The sequence below is a fragment of the Grammomys surdaster genome, unplaced genomic scaffold (assembly GCF_004785775.1).
Source record: "Grammomys surdaster isolate TR1022 unplaced genomic scaffold, NIH_TR_1.0 372, whole genome shotgun sequence".
NCBI lineage: Eukaryota > Metazoa > Chordata > Mammalia > Rodentia > Muridae > Grammomys > Grammomys surdaster.
The window spans coordinates 2372965-2396997 of record NW_021604791.1 but is presented as its reverse complement, the minus strand read 5'-3'; the positions used below and the strand labels follow the sequence as shown (position 1 = coordinate 2396997).

Genomic DNA, 24033 nt, shown 5'->3' with positions numbered 1-24033 from the left:
CACAGAATCTAGGTTCCCTTCCTTCACCAGGATATATGACCCTCCCTTATGATATTTTTCTTCCATTGTTTGCTTTGATTTTTTTTTAATTCGCAGTTTAAAATAAGTCTTATTTAGAGGCCACATAAAGAATGGAATCTGCTAAAGACTGGGCAGTTGTCATCACAAACTTGAAATCTTTTAACTAAATAGCGTTCAGAGTCTACATCCTTTGGTTAAATGGTGTCTAAAGAGTGTTCAGGGTCCTCTTTTCAGGGATCTAATATGAACTGCTCTTGTGCAGGCGAATCAGCTGTGTTCACAGGAAAGCATCTGTTCTTGCTGAAAGATTTTAATGGGAACCTATAAACTGTAATTGCTGAAGGTCACACTTGCTCAATTTTTGTTATTTGGTATCAGTGCATCTAAAATTGATAGGAAAGGGGTTAAGTGCTCCAGTTACCACTCAGAACACAAGTGCACATTGTGTGCATCTCAAAAGAGTAAGCAAACTCCCAGAAGAAAGAAAGAAAAAAAATACAGACGTTCCCTCACAAGCACTGAGTTGACTAAGTGGATCTGGTCATTACTACTGATTTCAAAGGTATTTATCTGACCTGGATTTTCATAAGACTGCACCAGTGTAACTTTGGTAAAGCCAAAGATTATTTTATTTATATGAACAAATCTTTAAAATATTTTTCACTACTCACAAATATACTCAGATTTTTTTTTCCTACTAAGAAAATGAAGTTTCGCTACCCTGTTAACAATACAGGAACATGAAAGTCCAGCATTTCCTGTGCACCTTTTTCACCAGTACTCCAGCGTGTCCTTTGTTGTAGGCAGACTTCTACTACCTCCTAGAGCACTGGCATGCCTATCCTAAGTACTGTTTGCCTCTGAAGTGCTAACTGATCCCTGCCACAGGCTTTGTTGGGCCTCCCTCACCTTTTCCTGTGTGTACTGTGTTAGTTTAAATTTCCTGCAGAGCACCCACTCTTGCATACATTTATTCCCTCCTCTTTTGGCAAAATGCACACTTTACCTAAATTGGATTCAAAATATAACATTCGGCTTACCCCAGATTTCATGGCCCCTTTAGAAATCTGTGTTTCACAGGTCATCTGGCTGTTTTACGAGCTCACTTCCAAATTTGCCAGCTCGCTATAGCTTAACATTGTTACTTGGATTTACTCTGCCCCTGAGAGAAATCAGCCATTATGCCAACAAAAAAGTGTCATTTAGGATGCAGTGGGATTTAATGTCATTATCAATTGTCTTATCCAAAGCACAGTAAGTGCATCAAACTCCAAATCTGGCAGTTTTTACCGTGTTTCTGAATTTTTCTGTATTACTTGCAAGGAAGATTTGACTCTTCTAACTTACTTATATTCTAAAATAATATTCAAGTTATTTTAAAGGGTAGTGTTTAACCTGTTAGTATGGTTGAAATTTTCAAAGCCTTTGGTCATTTTGTTTAAATTCTTTAGTTGGAAATTCTAATTCCTTAAATCAGTGATATGTCTTAATCTAGAAATAGAAAAAACAAGTGATTAAAAAGGACATGATGTTTTATATGTATATAGATGTTCTCAGTTAAAAATTAGAATTGAAGGTTTTAATTTCAACTGACATGTTGAAAGCTAGCCTGTTGTATTCTTGTACATTAACCTTGAAGTTTCTACACTGTGAGCTTTTCCTAATTGATCGAGTTTCTCTGCTCACTCTCCACTCCACATTTTTATGAAAATTTGCTTTTTACATTTTTCTTTTCTTTTATCCTATTTTGTTTTACTCTTATGTATGTATGTGCATATATTATTTTATAATTATGTAATTTTATAGTCATTTTATAATGATGATATTAGTTTGTCATCTCCTTAGCAAAATTATAAACCTTTGAAAGAAAAAATAGTACGCTTTCCTGTTTTGTGTTCAACCTTAATCTGACATTCATGTGAATTATTTGTTAATAATAGAAATATCCGGGATAGGTTTGGTCAGTAAAATGACTGTGGTAAAGGAAGGGAACTGATCCTCAGAAATTGTCCTCAGCCCACATTCTCTCCCTGACGTGTACATATATGTGCACATATGAGAGAGACGGAGACGGGAGGAGTGTGGAGAGGGAAAGAGGATCGCTCTGTATTAGACACTATTTGAACTTTAAATTATTACAATGAGACATAAATTTTACTATGCTTTTTTAACACGAAGGGAGCCAAATGAAGAAAGTTTATGTGTAATTTACTCGGTGCTACGTAGGCAATATATAATAGAACCAGAACTGAACCTATTCTTTCAAACTTAACTCTCAACCACTACAACACTCTTGTGTATTCACTCAGGGTTTGGAACTCGGCTCAGTTGGTAGTATGTTTCCTCAGCATGCACAGTGTGCTTGTGTTTGATCCTTAGCAACATATCAACTAGAGAGAGAGTGAGTCTACATGCCAAGAGAAATCAGTAGGACAGTTGAACCTGGCTCTGAAATCGTATCCCAGGCTTTGTGGAGAGTCTTTGTGAAAATTTGCCTGTATTTATGAAGTTAAATATCATCAGGGACTTTATTTTATTTAACTAGCAAGATTTGATTTCTTCACAACCAGAAAAGAAATAGAACTATCTTGGGAAAAGGCCACGGACTAAATCTTAAAATTTATAATATCATCAAATTTACAATAAGGAAATGCTGGCCTTCAGACACCCCACTCCTTTGGGGACCCTATTTCTTTTACAGTGTTCTTTATCTTTTTGAGACCCTATCACCACTCCATGGACACCTGGCATCCAGAGCTGATATACTATCCTGAATGACAATCCTGCTGCCCTGTTTATGGTCATGCCAACGTGATCATAACCAGCTTAACATTTTTTTTAATTTTTCAGTAGAATTTCCAATGAATTTCCTGAATTTAGTATATTATAGACTGTGTTTAGGTACACAAATGGCTCTTATGTTTTTCTGCCTGTATTAAAGCATGTGTATGTGTGTATGTGTGTGTGTGTGTGTTTGTGTGTATGTTCAAACACATCTAAAATCAGAATCATGTTAAATTTTCCTGAATTCATTACACATTATAACACACTCTGAACTGCAAATCCCCTTAGACTGAAACCCTGTGAATATGATTATTAGCTGGCTTGAGTGGGTCCTAATATAATTTCCATGCAGAGTATATAACTCCCAATAAATACTACTATTTTGTTGTTTTTATTGTTGTTGTTCTGCGCTGCTTGTCTTTTCTTCGGGTACTTCCTGTACATTGGCTAGGTTGTTTTTCCTATGTTGTCTGCTACAATCTTTCACTCGCAAATATTATCATCCAGATAATACTTTTGAGTTGTGCTAATACATTTTTTCTATATTTGTCAAATGTGATAATCTTTGGCGTTGAAGAGCTAGCTCAGCGGTTAAGGACACTCACTGTGCTTCTGGTGGACCTGAATTCGGTTCTCAGCTCCCATGCTTTGTTGCTTACAACGATCCATAACTTTAGCTCAAAGGGATGGATTGTTTTATCCTGGCTTCCAATGGCACTTGCACTCATCAGTTACACACTCACATATTCATATACAGATAATTAAGTTTTAAATGAATGCATATCTCTGAAGAATTTGTGATACAATATAATTATATAAATTTCGGAGATTTATCCATAAAAAAATACAAACAGTTAGACATGATACCCAAGGAAAGTGACATCCCTTGATCTTTCAAAGCTAAGTAGAGGCAATTGGCATACCACTTCACATATGAGTTTTCTTTTTTAATAAAACACTTACTGCTCCATTATTGTCAATATTTATGAACAATGCAATCAAACATTATTGCTGTTTTTTTAATTTTTGGACTTTATAGAAAAATATTTTGATAATAATAATTATAAATAATAATACATGGATTTGTAGTTTACCATATGGAGTCCTACTACTTTTGGTATTTGCAGTAATGACAGCTGTTTTTAATCTGACTTCTCCATCTTTTACAAAGTTAGGATCCAGCTGGCAACAGATACCTGTGACCAGAGGGTGAGCTGGCCATGAGCATTGGAAATAAAATCTTAACATTGAAAAAATGTACTCTACGATTACAAACAGTGTGCCCCCATCGCCAGAATGCTTTGCTAATAGTCTCAGAGTCCCATCATTGGTACATCGCTGTACACTTTTGATTATCAAATTAAATTTATGAGATGCCTGCTGGAGGGCAGAATCTGTCCTCTCTGAAGTCATCTGTGACTTTTCTACTCTTTATAGTTCAGTTCGTGTAACTCACTTTTCCTGTTCTACTACGTCTGTTCTGTTTTTCTTGCTTTTACATGTATTGTTTTAAGATTTCACTGTCTGTTTTTGACAAGAGGTGCTATCAAATGCTTTTAGGTTATCTGCCAGCTAAACCTGCTGTCTGAATTGCACACCATTCCAGTACTCAGACAATGACGAGAAACAGAACAGATATTACAGCAAATCCTGTGCATTCAAAAGTAATGGCATAGATATAATGCAGGATCTGCAGTGACAATCACTGAAGTATATCCATATGAGCTCATATGCATATGTACACTATATGGAGAAAGCATTGAGACCTTGACTTTCGAAACCATGTTTACATTACTCAGTGCACTACATTTTACAGTATTTATGATTTTATGCTTATTTTCTCCAATGAGAAGGGATCTTGAAAGTAGTTATACTTTTGTTGTGAACATGGAATATACCTGCTTTTTTCTATGCTCTTCTTCCATCAAGAAATCAATTATTAATTCATAGTGAACTGCATAAAGTCAACCAATCAGCAGCTATTTATTGTGTGCCCACTCCTTACCAAATAATATAGTCTTTGGTTGTTAGCTTGTTTATGAATATTTTAACTTCTGTGTGAAATTAGTTAGCTTGACATTGGTCTATGTTTAAATTGAATTCAGGTTCTTAAAATGTCATAAGAGCAGACTTTTCTATATATAAATCGGTAAATGAAAACATACAAGTTGAAATTGAAAATTCTCCTGTTACTTTTATCATTCTTCATGAACTTGGGATTCTACTGGGTAGTGGTAGCCCATACCTTTAAACTCAGCACTCAGGATTTAGAGGCAGGCAGATCTCTGAGTTTTAGGCCAACCTGCTCTACAAAGTGAGCTCCAGGACAATCAAGGCTACATGAGACACCCTATATCAAAAATTATTTTTTTTCAGAATTCCCTTGCTATATTCTGAATTAAATGTTAAAGACTATTCCTTGAATTACTGTTCTTTACTGTATCTTTGATTTTTGTTTCATTTTTGAGACTATGATATCATTAAATCATGTCATCCTCCCCTTTCTAGATCATTTAATGCCAAGAGATCATAAAAGGAACATTTGTGTTCATACGAGAGTGATTTATTTAATAATTTCTTATGATAAATGTCTATCAAAACCTAGTTTGCCTTATCAAAATAGGAAAGACGAACAAGATGTGTACCATCATGCCCAGTCATGATAAAATTCAAATAAATGTTGTCATAAAATAAACATGTAGAAAGAATTAAGATTTCCTCCCAGAGCCTGAACCACCTACTCTGGCTGAGCTAGCTGACAGTAGGTTCACAACAGGGGATCTAATTGGTTCATCTTGCCCTTTCTCCATGCCTATAACTGCCTGGAGCATAAACAGGTTCAGCCACGAGCCCCACTCTTCCATATACTCTGCCAGTAAAGTGGATTGTGTAAAGTTAGATCTCTAATTCCTATTCTGAAATTTCTATTCTCATTTACCAATAATTAGGAAAGGAGGTTACAAAAATGAGTTACTAATACTGTGGTAGCAGAACTCAAAACAAAAATGGAAAAAATATCCTTTTATTGGATAATGAGTAGGGAAAAGCTGGTATGTAAAAGAAAAGCCATAATATTAACATTGTATCAAGTTGAAATGACAAGTGCATTTGAAAGTGCATCCCTAGAATATAAAAGTTAAAAGATTGAGGCCTAGTCTCTGTTTCTGTCAAATATGCATGGGCATACACACACTTTATAGTATATGCCTCTGAACTCATGCTGCATTACTGTGTCCCAATTTTGACTTAGATCAAATTTGATAACAACTCATTTTTATGAGCATTAAGGTCCACTGCTGTTATCCACTTCTCTCCCCAGATGCCCTATGTTTGTCTTGTGGTAATCTGATCCCTTTTCTTCTCTATGACCATTGCCTTGGGATTCAGCCATTTACCTGTGTTAAGGGAAATTTGCAATGTTTAAGACTCTCCATTATCATGAAAGGTATGGTGGAACACATCTTTAATCCTAGCACTTAGGAGGCAGGGGAAGGTGGGTCTCAGAGTTCGAGGCCAGCCTGGTCTATGTGTCCTGGTTTAGGACAGCAAGGGCTACACAGAAAGATCCTGTATTGATTAAGAACAAAACAACAACAGCAACAACCAAAATGACAATAAAAACAGTGCCTTGTGTCAGATGTAGGGAGGAACTCTTGTTAATTACACCAGCTTCCTGCACTGCTGTTGGATGGTTCTGAGAAGCAGTCTGTGTATTTCCCATAGATCTGAGTAGAATTTAGTGCTTTTAAAATAAACAGTAACAACTTCAATTATTCCCTTTATTTTCATTCTCTATCTTTCCATGCTTGCTTCATGGATCCTCCCCAACCCACCCCCCATGTTTACTACCTGCATTGGAAACCTTGCACTGTGCTCTATTTTCAAGGGTCTCTATACAGGATCACATAGGAATATTTGTACATATTATATCCAAGGAAGTAAAGACATCTGTAGATATTGTTTAGCCTCATTAAGATATTACAGAGTGATGTATAAATCGATTTAGATAAAATATTTATCATTTCATACCATCTTTGAATATTTTACATATCAGTTGTTTCTCAAATGGCTGTTATAAGTTTAATCAGGTAAGATTAATACGTTTGAGCCAGATGAAGATGCTTAACATTATAAATAATCTTTTAAATTATTGAATTTGATTAGTCTTCACACTTCTATTTAACATATTAGCTGGAATGGTATCTTACTGTAGATCTTCAAAGGGATAAATTGCGGTAAAATATTCTTCCTAAGACCTAGCTTTCAAATACAGAAAATCTATAGGCCACATGGGATGTGCTTGAAAACATCATAGATGAGACAAGATTTCATAAAAGCTGATGCTAGAGTTAGAGGTGAATATTAAACATGATATTAAATGATAAGAGCTACATGACAGGACAGAGACCTGAGCAGTCATTATATTTCACTGCAGAAGACTCAGTTATATAAACAAAGGTCCTATAACAAGACTGTTTCTCTACATTAAAAATGAAAGTTTTTGTACAGAAGAGTACATAAAAGTAAAACCAAGGCACTCATTCAAACTCAGGTTTCAGAAAATCAGATGTGTCGTAATAAAGTTTTCGACATCTATCTGAGGTATTTTTTGCATTCTTCATTGGTATATGACATATACAGCACAGTTCTAGGTATGCACACGTCTGCTTTAATGAACATTCATTGTTCTGCTTGTACTCTGATTAGCAAAAGCAAGGAAAACAATAATGTCACACAATAAAGCATCTACACTAACTTCTAATGTTTTGTCAAAATGTCAGAATGGCTCTCCATGAATAGTTATGTAAATGTTGTTCATAATAAACACCTGTATGAGGGAGGATCAGAAAGAGAAGACACTGCAGGAGAGTCTCCTTCAAGGTAAAGGAGATTTGCCTCTGCAGTAGTGCTGATAAGAAGGCAACTATCAATCCCTCTGACCTTTTTAGGCCTTAACTATCAGTATGAAAATCTATAAAAATGAACAATGGTAGAATGCTTGCATAGGTGTGTGTTACACCTTAGCTTTAATCCCCAAGACCATTCACTAAGTGAGTGAGTGAATGAATGAATGAATGAATAAATGAATGAATAAGTGAATGAATGGACAGAATTCTTGCAAGTTAAAGTAAGCATTTATGTTTTAATTTTCGTTCTTCAAATGGAAGCAAATTAGGTACACTAATCATTACTTTTCTAATGGTAAATACAAGATGTCAAACTAGCATCATAAAGTTCAGTCAGTTAATTGTAGTTATATAGCCTTTTTCTATAATAAAGGAATTATGAGACTTTAAAAAAATAGATTTTTAAATTTTTTAATATAACACTCATAGACCATTTCAAAATATTCCCAAGTACATATGAAAAATAATAGGCCTGATTCTATTTAACTGACATTTGTTAACACAAACAAGGAAGCATTGCTACTAGGGGAAGCAAACAAGGAATTTAACCTCTCTTATTCTTCCTTCTCAATGTCTGAAAGATAAATATGTACTGATTTAAGATGAAAGTGAACATCAGACAACTGGACAGATTTATTGAGTTTGCTTGTAGAAGAATTAGTTTGTTCCATTCTCACACACTTTTTCTGGTAGTAAATTGTTTAATCTATTGATGTCATGAAGAAATGCTACATTAGCTATAAACCAGGAAGAGGGCTCTGTTCAATGACAGGACCAGTAATATGTGTAGGGCAATAAACATTTTGTAAGACTTTAATGGCCCTGAATTCAAATAGAATATATATAGTTCACTAAACTGAGGGAGAAGATTCATGGAAGAGTGGTGAATCCTAAAAATGCATAAACTAACTTGTACATAACATTAAGAGATCAGTTTTATAGTGTTAGAAGAAAACTATGTTTGGCTTAAAGACGACAACTTCACTTTCAAACATTGAAGCTCACCCATGGTTTATGCTCTCCTGCTTTGTAGTATGTATTTGTTGGATTTCTAAGAAGTTATTATTTTCTGTTACAACTGTCTCTTCTCTAAAGTCAACAGGCATATTAGTAGAGAATAGAACTGCACCAGGCTCTGATCAATATATGTAGAATGCACTGATAGTGAAAAGGGACACTTCAATTGAACTACCATTGTTGGTGGTTACTAAATATTAATTTGATAAACACAAGTCTAAATACTAGCCCCCATACTCTGATTCAAAATGTGCACATGATGTAATTGCAAGTAGATGCTAGCTTCTGTAGGCCACATACTCTTAGTATGTAAGTACAAAACTAGATCAAATTTGCAAATGAAGTAGTTAAAATGACCCATTCTTATGCATTTTAACCCACTGACACTTAAAACAAGGAACTCAACACTTGCTACTATTTTTTCTAAAAGAAAAAATGTTTATTGGTATCAATTGACTTGTAAACTTCTCCTGGAACTGTAGAACATCAATTAGTTGAAGCCTAGGGACCTGGTTACATCTTCTGTCTCTTTCTGAAACTGGGATCTTTAATTAATATTTCAATATTTCCTACCCTATTTTTCTTCATCTGTAAAACTGTATTATCACACTCAGCCTTTAAGCTGCAGCTCAGGGTGATAATTTTGAGATTTAGGCATTGTTTTGATTGTTTTTTGATTGTTCAATAGGTTCGTAGTGAGGGTTCCTACATAGTGATTGTGCATAGCTGTTGGCTCTTGTGAAACATGCCTCTTATTTCAGGCATATTACCTTCTAGTAAATTCACAAAGCATTTTCTGATAGAGGGGTTCCTGAGAAAATAGACTTTGTATCTGAAGTGTATGTGGTCTTGAAAGTTACATTTTTTAAACAATCACTCTGTGTAGTAGATATGCAATTTTTAGGAAGTACCTACATTTATATTAAATGTAAAAAGTGCTAATAGGAATTAAAAATTCAATATGAAACACCTTCTTCTTGCATGTAAAAAGTTAGTTTCATTTCATTATGAAGTAAGAATATGACCCTTCTCCAGATGGCTTTTAAAGAAAAAGAAATTGGAGGTTAGATTGTATGAATGGACTATAGAGTATATAGTCGCTTCTGAGGTCCAATTGAGGGGAAAAAGTGGTATTTCGTTTTAATCTCTAAAATTTGTTCTTTCTTTTACATGCCACAATATTAAAACAAAAATGTTTGTGAGTTTTCTAGCAGATGTTAACTCAGTATGAAGAAAACAAAACAAGAGCGACAACAAATGCCACTTCTGTTTATGGAACCCTGTTTCTCTGCTTCTTAGTCCATGTTAGATTCTATGCATTTGTATAGATTTTCTCATATTTTTTGCTTAGGCCAGGGCCAACGTATTATAAACATTCTCTTCTTGAATATACATTCATAAGTAAATCAAGAAACACGTTTCACTCTTGGAAGCATGACGCTTACATCCCATATTAGATGGTTAGAGACTGACCCTGGTTTACGAAGTTTGACCTACAAATAGAAGAAAAGTAAAATAGTTCAGTGCCAGTGAGTGGCATTTGGGTATGCTAGCTAGTTTTTATAACAACTTGATACATGGTAGAAGCATCTAAGAGATTCTCAATTTAGAAAATGCTTCCATAACAGCAAGCTGTAGGCTAGCATTTTCTTTTCTTTCTTTTTTTTTATGATTTTAAAGACACTGTTTAAAATGTCTGAATTTTTTATTGGATATTTTATTTACATTTCAGATGTAATCCCCTTTCCCACCACCCTCCCCCCACCCAGGAACCCCCTATCCCACTATCCTATCCTCCCTCCTACTGCTTCTATGAGGATATGCTCCCACCCACCCTCCCACTTCCACCTCCCCACCCACGATTTCCCCTGCACTGGAGAGTCCAGCCTTCACTGGACCAAGGACTTCCTGACCCACTTACTTCTGACACTGTCATCCTCCCCTTACATATACAGCTGGGGCCATGGGTCCCTCTGTATGTGCTCTCAGGCTGGTAGTTTAGACCCTGGGAGCTCTGGTTGGTTGGTATTGTTGCTCTCCCCATGGGGCCGCAAACCTTTTCATCTCCTTCAGTCTTCTCTCTCACTCCTCCTTTGGGAACCTCTTCATCAGTTCAGTGGTTAGCTGTGAGCATCCACCTCTGTATATTTCAGGCTCTGGCAGACCTCTAAGGAGACAGCTATATGGGAGAGCCCAGCCCATTGCAGGTGAGGTCACCCTGGGCGGGAGATCTGCTAGAAAGCAGGCTGAGAAATCCAGGAGTAGAAAAGAAATCAGTAACATTACTTCATGGCTTTAGCATCAGCTCTTACCTCCAAGTTCGTGTTCTGTGTGAGTTATTGCCCTGACTTCCTTTAGTGATGAACAGTGAAGTGTAAGCCAAATGAACCCTTTTTTTTCCCTAGTTGCATTTGACCATAGTGTTTCATCACAGCAATAGTAATCCTAACTAAGGAAAGCTGGGATGATAGAATCATGCTATTGACTTTTCATGGATACATTCATTGTAAGAATCACTAAAGACAAATTCACATAGTTGGGATTGATCATAAGACGCCTTCTCTAACTAAACAGAGAAGGGGGAGATGCCAGAAGCCAGGACCCTCGCCCTTACCCTCACCCCCTACCTTTCCCCACCTGCACAATGTCCCCTGAAGCTTGGCAACTGCAAGAACCTGCTTGGCAACTGCAGATAGACTCAAAGCAGTGTACCATATCTTCTGAAGAATAGCAGTGAGACCATAACTCAAGCAGTGTCCCATATCTTCTGAAGAATAGCAGGTAGATCATAATTCAAGGCAGTGTACCGTATAGACCATGACATGTTTCAAGGCAGAGGCCAAGAAGATTCTGTACTTTTCCACCACCTGGCCCCTCTTACCCCTCCCCTTGTAAAACATGCTATAAAAAAGCATTTCATGTTCAAAAAAATTTTTTTAAAAAAGAAACACATCAGCATAAAAATCAGAAGGAGCCCATGGGTCAAGTACTCACTTGAGGCTCAGTAGCATATGACAGAAAGCACCCCACAGTGCAGGAATGGTCATGAGACCTTACGTACCAAATTACAATACATTCTAAAAGAAAAAAAAAAAGAATCACTAAAGACAAAAGTCACTAAAGAGAAAAGAAGTATCCAAGAGTGGGGACACAATTAAGCAACCATATGGTCTCTACAATAGAAAAAAATAAATAGTTCTAATTGATTCTCTTTTCTTTTTTTTCTTTTTTCCCTTTTATTTCCCTCTTTTAGACATTAGTAATTGTCTAAAATTGTCTAATGTTGTCCCCTTGCTTTAGGTGACTTGTGTATATGCTATGACACTATTCTAAGTCTTGTACTGTCTCAAAAGAGATTTTAAATGTATGACTCCATACAAAAATTTATTAAACTCAGTTTATTTCTTTCTATATACATATGTTTCTTTCAATTATTAAAGCTAAAGCCACATTTTTATGAATTTCAGCCAACAGATAAAAGCAATTTTTAAAAGGATTCAATAGATACTACCAGTGGTAAAAATAAGACATTTAATACTAAAATGAGTGTTTAAATTAAATGAAATTTATTTGGGTTATTAAAAGTCAAGAAGTATTTCTGAAATAATGGAAGATGATTTAAACTAAGAATATAAAGACTTGGAGTTGTACTATGAGTTGGCATCTAAATTTTATAAAGCACTAAAATAGACAGACAGACATATGGTTGGCCAGAAAGATAGAGGTGTGTGTGTGTATGCGTATGTGTGTGTGTATGCGTGTGTGTGTGTACGTGTGTGTATGTGTGTGTATGTGTGTGTGTGTGTACGTGTGTGTACGTGTGTGTGTACGTGTGTGTGTGTGTGTGTGTGTGTGTGTGTAAGGAGAAGAGGGCGAAGTAGTTAAGGGCATTTGCAACTTTTGCAGACAGCCTGATGTTAGCTCCAAGCACCCGAATGGCAGCTAAAAACTGTTTGTAACTCCAGTCAGTTCCAAGGTATCTGATGCTTTTTTTTTACCCTTCTGGTCTCCAGGTCTGCAATAGGTACATAGACAAAAACGCAGGTAAACATTCATACACTTAAAAAAATAAATACATAAATTTAAATCAATGAGTAATTTTTAACTTCATAAAAATTTTTATACTATCTCTTAAAAAGTCTGTACTTCAGCTAATATTTGTTTCAGTTCTAGAAATCATGTATTTAGTATTGATTTTCAATATTGACCTCATAATCATCACATACAAATTGTGTTTTCTTTTTTTTTTCTAATGTCTACAGTTTGATTAGGCATTAACATAAGTTTCTTAAATAACTACAATGTGTTTTTCTTCTTCCACATTCTTATGCTAGTTTCAAAAGTGTTGATGTTGATATTATTTGCTTTTCTTGACTGAATCTGTTTTTAGTTCCCCTTCATCGTTCACTTTTGTGAGGGTTTGTTTCAAATACCTTTCCTCAGGTTCATTGGAAAACTCTTCCGAATATCTTGCCATGAATGAACTCCCTGAAATTCACCAATTGTTAGACTGCAAATTTTCCAAATGGAGAGACCTATTTGCCTAAACATTAATACAAGTTCAGGGTTTTCTGAGGAGGTGACCTTACAGTAGCTAACATGGTGGTCATTGCTAGTAACTCTGAGAGATCTGAACACAAACTCCTCCACTTAAATCTTCCATTTTTCTGTTTTCATATGAACATCAGATATAATTACTCAGAAAACATAGAGTGATATTAGTTATTCACACTACAGAAGATTATCAAGAACTCTAAGTCAAAAGACTTGATATGGTCAGCATTACTAATAGCTATTACATCAGAAAGAGGTAGGACAAGACATAGAAAACAATACACACATAGTCTTATACACTGAAGGGACTGTCTTTACTGTTTACTTAGCAACTGTAAATCCTACGTGCTTGTTATACAGTACTGACAAATCATTGCAACAAGGGTACATCCTTGGTGAACTAAATGTAGTATTGATTTTAAGTACTACCAATAATAACTTTGAAAAATTATTATTTACCATAGCGCTATTACAAAGAGGTTCTCAAAAGAGTCTGCTAATAGCCATTTTCTTTTAAAAGATTGAATTAGCAGTTTGAAAGGCTTTACGGATCCATCAATGAAATAGAATGTTATTACAAAATAAAGGGCCATCGCTGTATCTGCAGAATCTATAGATACTATGTTTAAGTGTTTAAATTAGAATGTGCCTGGTGAAAGCGTTTTATGAATTATTGACGTTTTCAATCTCCGCACTTCAAAATGAAATTCATTAGGAGGTGTTAATTTTGGAAACACATTATATAAAGCCATTGTAAGACAAGGCGCTTGAACGACACTTTTATTCACTGATGCATGAGTATTATTTGAAAAACATAATTTAGAAGCTGAGCTGGAGAGATTACTCCCGTATCTCATTAAATAAAGGATTAGCACTTTGTTTACTGAAAGAGACAGATGTCTGTCAGAATTTTTGATGTGCAACACACCAAAAATTTTAATGAACCTCACAGATCTTATTTCTATTTACATAAGGAGATTTTGTGTTTCCTTGGAAATGAAAGAGACGATCATCTGTCTCAAAAAAAATGAGAGACAGGAGGTCTGGAACAAAGGTTTATTTCTAATAAAAATACAAACCCTGTTTTCCTTGGCTAAGAAATTTAGAACCCATTTCCTCCCTCTTATTCCCTTGAGAAATGTTACACGCTTCAAATCTTGTGAAATATTAGCCCGCAAAAAGGAGTGTCATGGAATCCCATTCTTTGAAAGTATCATTGAAGGATAGCAAGTGTTATTTAAGGTATTTCTATGTTTTAGGCACTGGGCATAAGTAAGACCATCTTTTATTAAAGGTCAATAATGAGCAAGCTTAAAGTTTATGTCTGAATATCAATTCTGTCACATAAACTATAGAGCTCTAAGTCTTTAGGCCTCAGTTCTTCATTGGAAATCGTAAGATGGGGATGTCTTTCTGCAGGAAAATGAGTGATAGATGTGTCCAAGTATTTTTCAAGTACATTAACCTTTCAAATTCTTGTTAACTTTTCTATGATGGGAATAATAAATACCACATCCCAATATTGTTTGATGACTTATGTCATGCAAATCCAGGGAAAAAATACATTATGATGCACTGTTCAAGTAGAACTGTTATTGTGGACTTAGATTATGCTCATATAGGTCCCTTTGGTCACGATGCACCAGCAAATGTTTCTTATAGATAGATGTTTTGTTAGTTTTTCAGGATGTGGTAAAGTTGCCCAAACCTATTTCAACATTCTAAGATGTATGTAACAAGGAAAGTGGCTCTGTTTGAAATACTACCATACTTCAGTGAAAATATTATTTGCTTGCTTATAAAGTATTTCATATTTTATACGTATTATACCCCTTGAGAGTATGTATTTATTTGCATATTACAGAAATATAGAGAGATTATGAGGCTGTAACTTTGGCATCTTTACATTTTATATAAAAACATACACTCTATAACTTATACTTTTTAAAAAAGAAAATTTAACATTAGAATTAGATGAAGTTGCATAGATTTCAGTGATGGCTCTAATAGTTTCAAGTGTACAACACATTTGTTTCCATGTAATTTGCAATGAAATGTGATGAAGCTGGACAATGCGTTTGCATGGTATGTAATCCATTCTGTTTCTGCTTAAAGCATGTCATTCCATAGTATTCTATATGGAACTATACAAAAATGGTTTCAACTGATAATATCGTGTTTTTCTAACCAAAATGCCTAGGATGTGGATCTATTTGATGAACCCTTGAAGGTTAAAAGAAAAATATACTAGTAGGCTTTTTTCCCAGGGTCTTCCTTGCGCAGAGAATAAAGTTGTCCTTTGTTTGAATTTGTCATTTACTCTAACCACAGGATATAGCTTATGGCATTATGCTTGATGAAGGACAACAATGAAATCACTTTAAGGAAATAGATAAACATATTTACCGAGGCTGAATGGACAATAAAAGTACTTTCAGGATTAAAAGTGAAGAGAGCAGAGGCAGAGAATCATTTCCAAAAGGATTTGCAAATGACAAATGACAGCTATCCATGTCAGAAATCAGGATATTAGACCAGCTAAGAGGCCGGAGAGTCTGAAGGAGGTGAAAACACAGTCGTCATCGGAAAATTAATTTTTTTATGATGCCATTACACAGAAGAGAGAAGGGAGCACCTTAGGTCTGTAGTTTTAGATTCTTGCAGTCTTTTTTTTCTGTAAGTAAAGCTTCTTTTTTTTAATCAGTTGAACATACAAGGTCTTCCACTTGTTTCTTTCCAGTTTTACACTGACTAAGTTGGAGATGCCACTTCCTCATGTATTTTATTTCTGAGCTACATGTATTAAAGTATTGAAAGATCTTACAATCTGGCTTTTATGACTTTACCTGATTCACCACTTATTTCTCCAGCATGCTGAAAATACTTAAACACGGAAACACTCACCTTCGTTTGGATGGTATATTTGATTCAGGAGCTATTCATTAGATAACCGTTATGTACCATGTAGTTGTGTGCTTCTAAAGAGACACATTCACAGACTGGTTTCTGTTTCATTTGATTTTCCCATCCAGGGTAGGTTAGCGTCTAGCATCAGACTCAGAAATCAGCTAAGGCTGTACAATGCTAAATGTTACCAGGCTTTTTTACTGACAAATTATGTCATCTTGCCAGGTTTGTTATGGAAATATGATTTGTGTGAGCTTGTTTCGACTTAAATTATAGGACTGCTTTACTTCAGCCTTGAAAATAGCAAATAAATGATGAATGAGTTACAGCCAGTCACGACATGGCAAGCAAGACCAGGGTAATTATTCTCCAAAGCAGAACTGAGTAATCAATCTTCATTTTGAATAGCAGAAAGTAGCAAGGCAAGAGTGGCTTACTATACAGGGTATGCCAAGTTCCTAGAAATTAGACTGATACAAAAGGTGAAAATCAAAATTTTACCAAATTAGAGCAGAGGTTAAAGAGATCAAATATTTTTGAGGAATAAAAACTTGAAGTATAAGATGGTATTCAGACAATATAATGGGTGTATATTCGTACAACTTTAAACTGTACCCTAGTATCCTAACTTAAAACTAAGTATAGTTTTGCAGGTGTGTAGAAACTTATCATGAGGCTGGAGAGGCAGCTCCTACTTGATAGAGTTCACTCCTCTTTCAGAGGACCCCAAGTTTGATATGCAGCAGCTACAATAGGCAGCTCACTAATATGTGTAACTACAGGTCCAGGGATTCCAGTGGCCTCTTCTAGGAACAACAAACACAGAGACAGAAAGACAGACACAAACACTCAAACACACACACATGCACATACATACATACACCCCCACCACACACATACACACAGAGAAATGCCTACATAAATGAATAAAAATACATCCTTGAAAGAAGTGAACTGTGTCACTAACAAACACATTAGGATATTTGTTCTGAATGATGATTCTTTTGTGTGAAACATGAATAAAGTTCTAGTATTTTAAAATAGAAATATTAGTATTTTTTTAAAAGAGATGTGAGAAGTAAAAAAAAATCAAGGAACTGATTATTTGGAAATTCTTCTTAGACTAGAAATTAAAGTGTCACCTTCCCATTCCCAAGCTCGATCTTTATTGTAATGAGCATCAAGTTTAAACGTGGAGCTTCTCAATTAAGTCAATTCTAAGTTGCCGGTTGCACTTCCCCTCACAGTCAGATTGAATATACTCTTATTCTTAGTCTAAATTTGAAATGCATCTTTCAAGTAAAGCTATCTGGTTTTAAAAGCAGAATCAAAGGGTGTGTAATTTCAGTGCTTACTGTAATTAACTGTCATAGAGGACTGTTGATCTGCAGCAGGCATAGTATGTCCAAGCTGAGTTAGCAAGCAGATTTGCCCAGCAACCAAAACTACAAACTTACTTGACTTAGAGCCCCAGGAGGGTGGCAGCCGGAGTCTAGGCAGCACGCCTACTAGCTTTTTGCTTTCTGCCTTCTCCTCAAGTTTGGTTCTCAGCAAATTTGAATGATCCAGAAAAAGACTGTGTGGCCTGCATTTGTCTTGTTTTTCTGGCTGTCACGTCCCATGTTATAGCTATGGGAGAAGATTCAGGCCCCATTTCCATCACAACAGAATGAGCTCACCTTGAGAGTTGGCAGGCTCTGGTGCTACCACCCTTTATCTTCAGCTGAACATCTCCTAGATAAGGCTTTCTGTTGGCCCATATTGACCCACAACCTAGTATTCACTTAATAAAGAATAACTGCAAATGGTGACAATCATGTAATAGTGGTTCTGAAAGAATTGTAGAAATAGTGCTGAAAAGTCACATATGTAAATGAGCAAGGTGCAACCCTCGTATAAACATATACATGTATCATGTATATGTGTATATGGATATATGCACACCAGGTTTTCTTCTAATGGACAATCCTGTACTTTACAAGAAGTCTACAAGTTTTCTTTTAAAGGAAACAAATCTATAAGAATTTCTGCCACAGCATAGAAGTCCAGTCAAATATAATTACCCCAACACAGTATTTATCGTTTATTTTTGACATATCAGTGGACTTTTCAGTGTATTTGCCTCTGATAAAGATCATTGATTTACCCTTTCTACTAAAATTGCTTTAGTTTTACATTTGGATTTTTTGATTGTTCATGTTTGATTATGAACCAACTCTTCCTCCAAATCTTTGCCTTTCTTGGATCGGCCCCTTTTGCTCATTAAGATGAAGGCAAATTGCATCCGTTTATAAAGTAACAAAGGTACCAGTTAACGTTTCATGGTTATGTTGCATTCTCTCCATTTTTTATCAGAACCTTTAAAATCAGACATACATACCCATAACATCTTTGAAACTCTCGTGTTCTAAGTATTTATTGACTTAGTTAAGAATTTCAAATAAGGCCAGACAGAGGCCTTGCCTCATTATTTACATTACTCTTCTGATTGGAGATTTATATGAGACAGTATTTTTTCATCGTAATGTCAAGTATTGGGGGTGGATGGGAAGCTTTTTCAGTAACAATTCCAAGTGCATCTGTTTTCTCAGGGTAGGATCCTTTCACCATTTGCTTATAGCTTTACAAGTTGTGTTTCTTTTAAACCTCACGAACTACCCAAGGTCAATGGTTCTAGGAAATGAGTTGCAGAGGAGTCTCTTCTAAACTGGTCGCCTCTGTGAGCTACAAAACCAGCAGAACTATTCTCTTAAGTAGTGGTATCCACTATAGTATTTGTAAGTGAAACTAACCAAATTGAGTGGGAGTTCCAGTGTATTAACTTGCTGATCTTTCTTTCAAATGTACCTACCCGTGTTCTTACTATGGTTATTGCTTTCCCCATATTAATTTTTACAGTGATTTTTCTATGTTTATGCTAGATTCTAAATCTCATGTTTATTTTGAAAGTATTTGTTTTTGGTGAAATGTTTAAAAAAAAAACACCGTAGCATTCAATTAAGCAAGCATGACTACAATAAATTATTTACTTTCAGTTTGGAAAAGGTGAATTAAAAGTACTTGGCCAATACCGTACCATTAATCTATTCTCTTTTCTCCTTTCTCTCTTTACTTCTCTCTCTCCAATAGAAGTGGAACAAAAAGGTAATTAAATACCTTTCATAAATTATATACTATTTATAGGCTAAGTTATTTAACAGTTTAACCTTTAGTTAAATAATTTTGTTATTAATTCTTATTTTATGCAAATTTATTCACTACTTCTGCTGCTCAACTTCACTTTAATCTGTTTTACTGACCAGTCCTGGTTTGCTCCTTTGATCCTAACACAGATTATTAATATTTTGAGATCATCAACACTGTATTTTATTCCTCTTCATTTGAAACTAGTAATTAGAAATCGAGTGGGTATGGTTTATAATGATTACTTTAGATTTGTTCCTCAGTCTTTCTTAATTTCCCTTAGCTCTGCTGTGTCTTTCCGTCTACATTGACTCTTAACTGCTGGAGAAAGGGGAGAAGATATTTCTCTTAATTATCCCAAGTGACACTAGTGACTGTGGCCACACCACTTTGAACAATGCAAATTCATCTGCTGTTAGTAACCAAGGGCCCAGTTATTACTTGTAAAGGTTATATACAATTCTGAGTCAAAGAGTAATATGTTTGTAAACAAGTCTTTCATATTAAAACTCCCAAGTTTGATAGCCATCAATATTATTATTGATCACAAATTTATAATGGCCTCTATCTTTGCAGACTTTGAAGGTCAACTTTTCCCACAAAAATTTTTCATTTCTTTAAAATTAAAACTTTGAGCATCCTAGGAATATCCCTTCCTTTCAGGCATCCTTAATGCACAGCTGAGGCTCCTCCTACACTATTTATTCAGGGGTTCTGTATTTCTAGTTACTATTAAGGAGCTAATCAGTAACACTAAAAGAATAATCCTTTGTTCATTAAAAAGCAGGTCAACATCCAATTATTTGTGATCTCCTAACTTTTTTTTTCACCCAGGAAAATTCTAATAATCTCAAACCTAACAGCAGACTGCATGGTTATTTTTTCAGTGTGTTTGCCTTACAAATAAATGCAAGCAACGCTTCCCAGAGCAGGTTCGGCAGAACACGGTCATCCAAGATGGCCCCGTGGAAAGGCTCCCAGGATCAAATTGTGCAATGAGTTCACTCGCCTAACTTCTGATTTAGAGATTTATTGACGTGCATAAGCTATCCTCCTCCGCGCCACGGTTTTATTTACTGTCCCGTGTCATAACTGAATGTGGCTACGAGTCCCGTTTTTTTCTTTGTGAGCAGCATTCAGCTATGGCACCACTGCTTCAGGAACCACCCTTTGGGAAACGTTGTTTTGTAGCCCTTCATTTCAGATGAACCTGCCAAGTGTTCTTACCGCCATATTTAACAGTGTTCTCCAGTGAATCATACTAAAAAACAAAAAAAAAAAAAAAAAAAAAAAAAGAATCATACGATTCCTGCCCATTTTCCTTCTGAAGTATGAGCAGCAAAATATAGCAAGTAATCTTGTTTTCCAATGCTTTTCTCATGTAACAGTAAAAGGTACATGTTTTTAAGTTCCAATAATACTGTACTTAACAGGGCATTTTTAACTGATTAAAAAATCTAGATCCTGGGTTCTTTTCTGTAACCTTTCACCTTTTCTTCTTTTCTCCTTCCTCCTTTCCTTTCTTTCTCTCCCTTTCTCTTCCTCCTTCTAGTATCCATCCATCACTCATCTTTAATTGAATGGGTTGCATGCTCTCTGTGTGTTGCAGCAGCTTTCAGATTTTTTTTTTTTGCTACAAGATTCAGTGGCCTGTGTTGCAGATCTTTTTCTTTATTAAAAGAATAATAATGTGAGATACCTGTTTCTTAATGATAAATAACTACCAAACAGTCAATTTCATCAGAGTGGAAAGAATGGATTATCGTTCTCAAACGAGATACAGTTCTTCAGTGAACTAGCAAAACCATGATGTGTGAACTTGGTATCTTGTTATATGTCTATAGAAGTCATAGACATATGCTACACTTCAGACGTGCATCAAAATACGTGTTTGCAAAGGTAAAAATCAGCAAAGCACAACTGCTTCTAAAAAGGCTAACTGTTCCCAACAAGTGACATCAAATTGTTTGGAGGCAAAAATTCAAAATTAATGTGGAAGGATGCTTTATTTAGTTAAAAAAAAATAACCTATTGCCACAAAGTAACTGGTGGTGGGTATCACTTGTTAGAATTGCATTCTGTTTGCTTAAAATAAGACTTGATGAAAAATGGATCAGTTAATATATTTATTATTATAACTGTTTTCCTCCTGACAGTTTTTCTTTGTCCCGGACTGCTAAAAGGAGTATACCAGAGTGAACACTTATTTGAATCTGACCACCAATCTGGGGCATGGTGCAAAGACCCTCTACAGGCTTCTGACAAGATTTACTATATGCCCTGGACTCCCTACAGAACTGACACCCTGACAGAGTATTCGTCCAAAGATGACTTCATTGCTGGGAGGCCAACAACTACCTACAAGCTCCCTCACAGAGTTGACGGCACTGGATTTGTAGTATATGATGGTGCCTTGTTCTTCAACAAGGAGCGTACAAGGAATATAGTAAAGTTTGATTTGAGGACTAGGATAAAAAGTGGAGAGGCAATCATAGCAAATGCCAATTACCATGACACCTCCCCCTACCGATGGGGTGGCAAGTCTGACATAGACTTGGCAGTGGATGAAAATGGATTATGGGTAATCTATGCAACAGAACAGAACAATGGCAAAATTGTCATTAGCCAGTTGAACCCTTACACCCTACGGATTGAGGGGACATGGGACACTGCATATGATAAAAGGTCAGCTTCCAATGCATTTATGATTTGTGGGATTCTGTATGTGGTCAAATCTGTCTATGAGGATGACGACAACGAGGCCACCGGAAATAAGATTGACTACATTTACAACACTGACCAAAGCAAGGATAGTCTGGTGGATGTACCCTTTCCCAACTCATACCAGTACATAGCAGCTGTGGATTACAATCCCAGGGACAATCTGCTTTATGTGTGGAATAACTACCATGTTGTGAAATACTCTTTGGACTTCGGGCCTCTGGATAGTAGATCAGGTAAGTGTGACTTTTTTGGTAATTTCCTGAGAAAAGCTACAAGGCTTTTCTTTTTTTCTCTCAGTAATATGACTTTTAATATTTTATTCAATTTCCTATTCAATTTTCTGGCCTGGGAATATAAAAAAGAATATTCATTTTCTTTTCATTTTAGAAAGGTTGGTGGTTATTATTTCTTCTCTAAGAATATGGACCTGAGAAGCGACTCTGTCCTTTGCATAGTTTGTCTCTGAAATCATTCTGCTTCTGTGAAGTACATTGGCCTTAATCACACAGTTATTTCTTTGTGTAATGGACTATATACAGCTTCTGCTAAGATTGCATTCTGTCCTTTTGCATTAATTGGAGAATGGTCTCGAAGTGGTTTTTTTTTCCAATATGGATCATATCAAAAGGTTAGCTCCACAAAATGCTACTGGAGCTAGACAACAGCAACTCTACCCTACAAAGGATGATACATAAGACCAGCCCTCAGGGAAGTATAGATGATCCACATGTCTCAGCAAACCTACATAATAACTCATAAATACAATAATTCAAATTTTGAATAAATGATAATAAATGAAAACACTGGCATGATTAAGCTGAAACTGTCTTTAATTTCAATTTTTTTTTGAATGCTTCCCCCGTCTGGAACACACTGTTGACTTTTAATATTATATAAAGATGAGCATAAAAAATCCTTAATGCTTTTCATTTTTAGTATTATTAGGTTTTTGATGGGCATGGTGGTTCATCCCTGTAAACTAAGCTCTTGGGAGGCTGAAACAAGATGATTCCCAAGAGTTCAAGGCTATGCTGAATAATATTGAGTTCCAGGCAAGACTAGGCCACAGCATGAGATCTTATCTCAAAAGTAAATTTAAAATAAAAAAATCAGTAAGTGTAATTTTATAACATGGTATAACACTGTTGCCCAAGTTAATGTGTACTGGAAAACATAGATGTATGTCAGAATTTTGCAAGTCATATAGTAAATAAAAATAAAGTACTTACGTCACTAAGAGATTTGCTGTTGCCAGTTGGTAATAACACACACCTTTAATCCCAGAACTCCTGACACAGAGACAAGTGGATTTCTTTTAGTTTGAGGCCAGCCTGGCCTACGAAGAGCAAGTTCCAGGACAGTCAAAACTACACAGATAAACCTTGTCTTGATAAAAGAAAGGAAAAATTTAGTGATTATTATTTCTAATTTTCTGAATTATGTGCCTTATTCTTATGAGCGTAGCATTCTGCTCTCTAATCTACCCCATTAGACACACACATTCATACAGAACTACGTTCATTATGTCCAATAAGCATGCCTCACTCAGCCTTTTATTATGTATATGTCTAATCATTATTTCTTTTCAGATATTAATATAATATATTGTGTACATAGAAATAAGGCTCAATAGGCTTTTGTTGAATAGACAAATGAATAATGACTTTCTACTTCTTCCTCAAAGAAAATGATGAGTTTGGTACCATTTTCTCATATCTTTAGGAAGCTCAGCTAGTGTGGACGTCATGTGTTTCCAAAATTAGCAATGCTGATATTATGGTGTATTAACTTTTTCTACAAAAGAGAAGGCCAAGTCTGCTCTGTCTCCTGTAACAGGTTCTAGCATCTCTTCAAAGACTAGAGGCTAACTCTCCTAGACAGCATTACCAGCTGCTGCCTGCACTGGGAAGGCTCTCAACACCTGATACGTGTTTCC

At 35.7% G+C, this 24033-nt stretch overlaps 1 protein-coding gene across 1 annotated transcript in view; it reads left to right on the top strand.

Moving 5' to 3' along the window:
- The window catches only part of Adgrl3 (adhesion G protein-coupled receptor L3), a 444442-nt gene that overhangs the window by 163510 nt on the left and 256899 nt on the right, over window positions 1-24033 (top strand). The window contains exons 5-6 of the mRNA XM_028780743.1: window positions 19320-19334; window positions 21530-22330. Coding sequence (XP_028636576.1) covers window positions 19320-19334; window positions 21530-22330 — 816 coding nt within the window. The remainder of the gene's footprint in view (window positions 1-19319; window positions 19335-21529; window positions 22331-24033) is intronic.